Source organism: Bos indicus x Bos taurus, chromosome 2 (assembly GCF_003369695.1).
Source record: "Bos indicus x Bos taurus breed Angus x Brahman F1 hybrid chromosome 2, Bos_hybrid_MaternalHap_v2.0, whole genome shotgun sequence".
Classification (NCBI taxonomy): domain Eukaryota; kingdom Metazoa; phylum Chordata; class Mammalia; order Artiodactyla; family Bovidae; genus Bos; species Bos indicus x Bos taurus.
This window is the reverse complement of record NC_040077.1, coordinates 134,958,000-134,965,352: the sequence shown is the minus strand read 5'-3', so window position 1 is coordinate 134,965,352 and position 7,353 is coordinate 134,958,000. Positions and strand designations below refer to the sequence as shown.

Sequence of the window (7,353 nt, the reverse complement as noted above, 5' to 3'; positions counted from 1 at the left end):
CAAGTCGGTCCCCTAAGCCTGCGTCTCTATTCCTGCCCTGCAAACAGGTTCATCAGTCTCATTTTCCAGATTCCATATCCGTGCGTTCATACACGGTGTTTGTCTTTCCTGGCTCCTCTTTGAAGGTGTAGCCCAGTCTGTGCCTCAGCCTCGCCTTCTCCTCTCTGATACCCTGTCTGGATGGGCCCAGGTGTCCACAGCTACAGGGGGGGATGGGGCGGGGGATGAGTCCTCAGACTGGCACCCCCCTCACAGGCTTCCGAAACCCTCAGCTCTTGCCAGGACGCTGACCGAGCCGACCTGCCATCAGTGCCAAATCGGGTCCCGGGCCTGGGGGCAGCTCCAGGACAGAGGAGGGGCCGAGAAGGAGGGGCTGAGCCACAGACCGCAGGCGCTGACTCATGGCCTCCGCCGGGCGCTGGGCAGATAAAGGAAGCAGCCCCAGGGCGTCCTGCAGCCGCAGGGACGCACCAGCCAGCGATGGCCTGGGGCACGGTGGTGCACGTGGCCCCAGGGCAGCCCACCCAGGCCGTGTGTGTGCTGGGCACCGAGACGCAGCTGGATGTCTACAGGTGAGCGGGGGACGTTCTGGGGCTGCGGGCAGCCCTGGGGCTGTGGATGAACGGCTTCTGCTGCCACACAAGCGGGTTGGCGCAAGCTGCGGCCACTGCCGGGCAGAAGCCGGAGAGCCAAGAGCCGAGTGGCCCTGGGATTCTCCTGGACCCGAGGCAGCGGTTCATCGCCACAGATGAGCGGGGCTTCCCCAGGGCCTCACCGCAAAGGAAATCTAGTAGGGCAAGCTGGACCACATCCTTTCATGCCTGAGGCCGTGAAGCGCAGGGAGGGTCTGTGACTTGCCTAAGGTCGCAGAGTGCGTGGATCCTGGGAACGAGTCTGGCCTCCGGGTCTCACGGCCCCGGCCTGGTTCCCCTTGTGCTGTGCTGCCCTGCGCTGCTCAGTCAAGCCTCCCTCCGTGGGTGGGTGAGAGCACGGTGTGATGAGACAGGTTCTGGCATGGAGCGGCGGGGGCGGAGGCCTGGCCCTGCTATTGGTTAGCTGAGATGCCCTGGGCGCCGGAGCCTCAGTTTCTTCATCTGTGAAATGGGGATTATACCCACTTTGTAGGGTGCTTGCAGGATCAAGTGTGAAAAACCTGAAAATGTTTGTTGAGTACTTAGTGCGGTGCTGGACCCGCCCGGTGGTGGTTCTCTCGTTCATTCCTTCCTTCGGCAAATGCTAATTGAGCCACTATTGTATCCAAGCCCCTGCCAGGCTCTCGCTGAACAGGGTGGTCTAAGCTGCTCGTGGTGGGCATGGCTGGGTTGTTGCCATTGTCGGGGGGCGCAGTGCCAGCCTCCAGCTTCCACCACCGCAGGTGGGCACCTGTGCTCCTTGAGTGTCGCCTGACTCCTGAAGCGGGGCAGCAGAACTGCAGGGACTGTCTGGGCCTCCCGGGGACACGGAGGCTGGCAGGGGGCTGAGAGGGTGAGGACTGAGGGGAGAGGAGGCCCGCCGTCATCCAGGCCACCCTGCGCCGGGGAAGTGTGCCCATCGGGGAGGCCTCGAGCCCGGGATTCCAGCCCCGCTGGCTCACACGGTCACGGTGACACTCACGGCATGCTTGGCACGCACAGCTCACGTCACACACAGCTTGGCACACACACTCGCGGCACGCTTGGCACGCACAGCTCAGTCAGCCCCCGTGAGGTGGGCAGCGCCGTCCCCAGTTCACGGAAGAGGAAACTTGTTTTTCCCATTTACCTTTCAGGCGTCCATTTTTTTCTATGTTGACTTTTTCTCTGTACTTGCCTTTTTGAAGGAAATGTTCCTGTTCTCTTGAAAAATTATTGCGTTTTCTCCATGTATGGAAATTTATTTATTTTTCTATTCTTTTGGAGAATACCTTTACATTTTAATAATAGAATCTTTAAAGTGGAAGTTGCTCAGTCGTGTCCGACCCTTTGCTGCTCCGTGGCCTGTACCCCACCAGGCTCCTCTGCCCAGGGGGTTCTCCAGGCAAGAGTACTAGAGTGGGTTGCCATGCCCTCCTCCAGGGGCTCTTCCTGACTCAGGGGTGAAACCTGGGCTTCCCACATTGCAAGCAGATTCTTTACCATCTGAGCCACCAGGAATTAAACACTATCTTAATCCTCTCTTCAATCAAGCACCTCAGAATACTTTAACTGTCAATACCCCTCCCAATTTACATTCTGCCTTTTTTTTTTCTTAATCTCACAATTTTGATATTTTTATAAACTTTTAAAATACAGACAATACTCTTTAGATTAACCAAAGTATTTACCATTTTATTTGCTCACCATTCTTCCTTGCATCCAGATGCTTCTAACATTAGATATCTTCTTCTTAAGGTATGCATTGGTTTTAAATTAAAATGCCAGTTCTTCTTCATCTGAAAACATTTTTATTAAAATATAACTTTATGTACACAAATAAAAGTTAATGGTTATTTTTTCAAGATACTTTGAAGATGTTACTTAACTGTCTTCTGGATTTCATTACTGTTGTTGAGAAGTCTACTTTCAATCTAATTATTATTCCTTTATAGGTGACCAGACTTTTCTTCTCTCTGGAAACCTTCAAGATCTGTTTGTCTTTGGTATTCTTAACCACAGTGAGGTGTGTGTCTGTGGGTGTACACGTGTGTGTGTACACATAGAGAAGGGAATTATTGACAACTTCCGTTACTCTCCATATCTCAGCAACGCATCAAAGAGTACATTCTAAGAATTTCCCTGGTGATCCAGTGGTTAAGAATCAGCCTTGCAATGCAGGGGACGCAAGTTCAATCCCTGGTCTGGAAACTAAAGTCCCATGTGCTGAGCCTACTGAGGCCGAGTGCCGCAACTAAGACCCAAAGCAGCCAAATAAAGAAATTGAATAAATTTTTAAACAAGACTGTACTCTACCCACAGTCCAGTGTTTTGCTAGAGTACTAAGCTGCCACCACTCCAGAAGCAGAAGCCCGTGTGATTCTTCACGTGTGCACACCCCTATGCGTGCACGTCTGTGTGCAAACCTCTGGGTGTGCACCCCACTCTCCACACACACCCGTGCATGTGCCTTGGTGTGTCCCTTCCCAGTTCAAGAATCAGTCCTCCGGGTCAGGGGATTTCCTTTCTGCTCCTCACTGTCTCCTGTGGGCGTGCGTGCGTGCTAAGTCGCTCAGCCGTGTCCGACTCTCTGTGACCCCGTGGACTGTAGCCCGCCAGGCTCCTCTGTCCATGGGATTCTCCAGGCAGGATCACTGGAGTGGGTTGCCACGCCCTCCTCCAGGGCATCTTTCCAACCCAGGGATCGACCTCGTGTCTCTTATGTCTCCTGCGTTGGCAGGCAGGTTCTTTACCACCGCGCCACCGGGGAAGCCCGCTGCCTCCTGAAAACCTCCTTATTACCACCGGTCAGGGGCAGTGTGGCTGCCTTGTGGTCTCCGCACTGGTGGGAAAGGAGGAGCCCTGGGGCCAGCCACAGTGGGCCGGGCCCCACCTCACCATGTCCATCTGTCCTCCCCATCTGTCTCCTCCACAGCTCTGCCCCCAAGGGCTACACGTCCTTCAGCATCACCGCCTCCCCAGGAGTGGTTGTGAAGGTCGCCCACAGGCCCCCAGCCAAGAAGAGTCCCACAGGCGCGTCCCAGTGGCGCCTGGAGCCCGGACTGGACGTGAGCCTGAAGCTGAGAGTGGCCAGCGAGAGCACAGGGGACCAGCAGGTGAGGGCAGCACGGGGCTGGGAGGCAGGGCGGCCACCAGGTTCCGACAGGCCCATTCCTCGGCCCGTCCGGGGTCAGCAGGTCCCAACATGTCCTAACAAGACAGAGCCTCCTTGTCTTTGGCAGAGCTCATGACAGCTTGTTCCAGCCATAGCATAATCACATTGAGATGATGTCGGGGGCTTACGGAGGTCAGGGTTTTGACTAAATTTATTCACCCAGCAAATGTTTAATAATCGCCTTCTCTGTGCCGGGCACTGTCAGACCCTGAAGATTCTAATGAACAAGAAGGTGAGATCGCAGCCCGCGTGGCGCTTGCGGCCTGTGGGCGAGCATCAGACAAGACAAACGACTGGAAACGGTGGTGCGGCTGGGAAGCGCTCAGCCCGGCAGCCCCGGGACACTGGTCCTTGCCCTGTATTTAGCTTCTTCGGCTGCTGTAACACAGGACCACAATTTTAAAGCAACAGAAACATATTCTCTCACGTTTCTGGAGGACGGAAGTCTGAAACCAGGGTGTCAGCAGGACCGTGTTGTGTGGCATCAGTTCGTTGAGGAGAATCAGTTCTTTGCCTCTTCCAGCGGCTGCTGGCTGTCGGCAGCCCTGGACTGATGGCCACGTGGCTCCAGGCTCTGCCCCGGGGCCCGTACCCCCTCCTCAGTCTCTCTCGGCCTCCTTCTTAGCAGGAAACTTGTCACTGCACTTAAGGCCTGTCTGGATAACCCAGGATGATCACAAGGTCCTTAATTACATCCGCAAACATTTTTTTTCCCCCAAATGGGGTCACATTCACAGGATCCAGGGATTAGGATGTGGACATATCTTTTGGGGAATCACCGTTTAACCCGCTGTACTCACATTGACTATAGATAGATAATCAGGGCCCTCCAGAGGGTCTCATACACAGATCTGGGCCAATAACCTCTTGTTCCCAGCAGGGGAGGCCAAGCAGTCTCTCCGCGGGGGCAGAGAGTTATTTCCTGTTGTAGGAACAGACCTTGGGCATCAAAGCTGGTCAGCGAGTGAGTACTCAGGGAAAGCTTCCTGGAAGAAGCGGCAAGCTGAAGGGTGGTCTGCACGACCTATTTGAGAGGGGTAAAGAGGAGCTAGAGCTCAGCACAGAGGGTGTGGCCCGAGTGTGCACTCTGGATAAGAGAGGGTGAGATGTGTGTCGGGGAAGCTGAAAAAGGCTTGTATGGAAAGAAAGGAGCAGGGAGAGAGGGAGCAAGTGTCAGGGGGTTGGCATCCGGGACCTCTTTCTCCTGGGGAAACAGGAAGCCAACGGGAACCTTTCATGCAGGAGCAGCGAGACCATAAATGTACATTAGAAAGAGCCACTGGCTGCAGTGAGTGCGTCGATTAGATCTAGGCAGGGCGACCGGTCAGGAGGTGGACGCCGTGGTCTAGACGCAAGGTGACGGAAGCTGCGTTTCTCTGGGTGCCCGCCATCTACAGGGCAGGTCCAGATGCCTCAGTGTAGCCCCCGGGAGCTCCGCTTCCTCTGGGGGCATCGCTTGGGTTTTGCCCTGGGGAACTCCCCTCCGCCCTCTTGCTTGGAAGCGTGGTTCCTGATGCTCAGCCAGGCGGGGCCCATAGGATGGGTTCTCCCTGGACCTGGAGCCTTGGGAGACAGGGCTTGGTGTCTCTTGATCTCAACAGCACCTGCCCTGAAGAGGCCAGGCCCGCTCAAAGCCCCTGCTCCCCGATCCCTGAGGGCTGGGGCCCAGCCTTTCCCAGTCTGCTTCCTCAGGCCTCCTCCCTGCCCCTGCTGGCCAGCGTTCCCTGCGGCTGTCACCCCAGCATCCCTCTCATGCCTCTCCCATCACACCCCCAACTGCTGGACTCCTGCGGTCCCTCCCGGACCCCCCAACACCAGGCAGGCAGACTGGGCCCTGGCCAGGCTCCTGAAGGACCCCCTTCTACGCATCACGGTCACCTGAGTGTGTTGCTGCCCCTCCAGCCCACGCGCTGGGGTGTTCCCCATGGGCTGGGGGCCCCGTCCCTGTCTCCTTGGCACCCCACTCTGAGCCGGCATGCAGCAGGCCGCGTGGAGCGTGTTGAATGGCTAAGGACGCCATTCACGGCTCGCTCCTGTTCTGCAGGTTCAGATTTCATACCATGGACCTGCGCCCACCCCGGCTGAAGCCCTGCTCTACCTCACTGGGGTCGGTAAGTGATGCCCAGCAGCTCGGAGCTCAGCCCCCTGCCCTCCACACACCCCACGCAGGAGAGACTACACCCCGACGCTTACTTGAGACCAAGTGGAGAAAAGAAAAATTCTAGACAGCCATACATCTGGTAGTTCATAAACATTCCTTCCCCAGTCAGTGAACCACAAATACAGCTGGAGATGAGGCATTTGCAGGGAGATTCAATTACATCTCAGTATTTTATTTCTCAGTTTAGGAATTGGCATGTGGGTTTTCGACATATGAGTCTCTATACCTTTTTGAAACCTCAAATATTTATGAGAAAAATAGATGATGATACTGTCTTATACAATAATACAGACCAGTTTCCCCAAATGATTTACATCCCACCTTCACCATTTTTGCCGTATCAGTGATCTATACTAATATTTATTTAGTATTCTTCTTCAAATAAAGTATGTTTGAACTTGCCTTCATATAGGGCAGTAATATCAAATACCAGCATTATTTAAATGTACATTAAATATATGAACAGCATGTGAAGGTTTTATTCATTTATTTATTTCATAATAAATGTCATTTATTTATTTCATTAATAAATATGAATATAAATAAATTTCATTCATTATTTCACTAAAACACATTTTAATAATTTTATTATTGTTATTTAGCACTTACTCTATGCTGGACAGAGTGCCAAGACTTTACACTTAAACCTTACAAAAATCCAATGAAATTGCCACTATTATTATCCGATTTTACAGGTGAAGAAACTGAGGTACAAGAGCTAAAGAGACTTGGCTAAGACCACACAGCTGGTTAGCCAGGGAGCCAGGACGTTCTGGCCACCGAGTGCCGTGCGCTCTGGCCCAGCACTGACACACGGCTGTGTGTGTGTTTACAAGGTCATCCAGGCCAGTCTCATTCTGTGACCTCATAAGGTCACCGCACGGTTATCACTGGAATGGTCGTGTTGCCGAGTGCTCTGATGAGGGGAGCATGTGCTTTCTCCCCCGTGCCGTGTGGACAGAGCAGCTATGCCTGAGGCTGTGCTTTGTCCCAGGGTGCACAGAACGGAAAGTCAGGTGGGATGGAAGCAGCCACTGCGCCCCCTCTGCAAGCTCACGGGGCCTGAAGTTGCGGCCAGAGGCTCCTGTGAGGGGCAGGTGTCCTTGCAGGAGCTTTGCCTCACACTCCCGTTGGGGTGGCTGGGAACTCGTTCTGAAGCCCTATGTGGGGGGCGCACGGGTCTGGTTGGCATCCAGGTTGTGGCATGGCCTCCCACCCAAGGAGGATGCCTGTGGTCAGGAGCCCTTGCACTTCTGTCTGAATTGCAGCCAGACTTCTTCTTGGGGGACATGGGGAGTCTTACACCCTGTGTCTCCTCTGAAGGGGAGGCAAAAAAGCCTTCGCGCAGGTAAGTCTCCTGGGGAAAGGACTGTCCGTCTGGGGCCAGACTAAGTGCCCCACCCTTG

At 54.3% G+C, this 7,353-nt stretch overlaps 1 protein-coding gene across 1 annotated transcript in view; it reads left to right on the top strand.

The window, feature by feature from the left end:
* Window positions 1-466: 466 nt before the first annotated feature.
* PADI4 (peptidyl arginine deiminase 4) overlaps window positions 467-7,353 on the top strand; it is a 28,168-nt gene continuing 21,281 nt past the window's right edge. Inside the window, exons 1-3 of the mRNA XM_027522252.1 lie at window positions 467-572; window positions 3,547-3,727; window positions 5,831-5,897. Coding sequence (XP_027378053.1) covers window positions 481-572; window positions 3,547-3,727; window positions 5,831-5,897 — 340 coding nt within the window. The 5' untranslated portion in view covers window positions 467-480. The remainder of the gene's footprint in view (window positions 573-3,546; window positions 3,728-5,830; window positions 5,898-7,353) is intronic.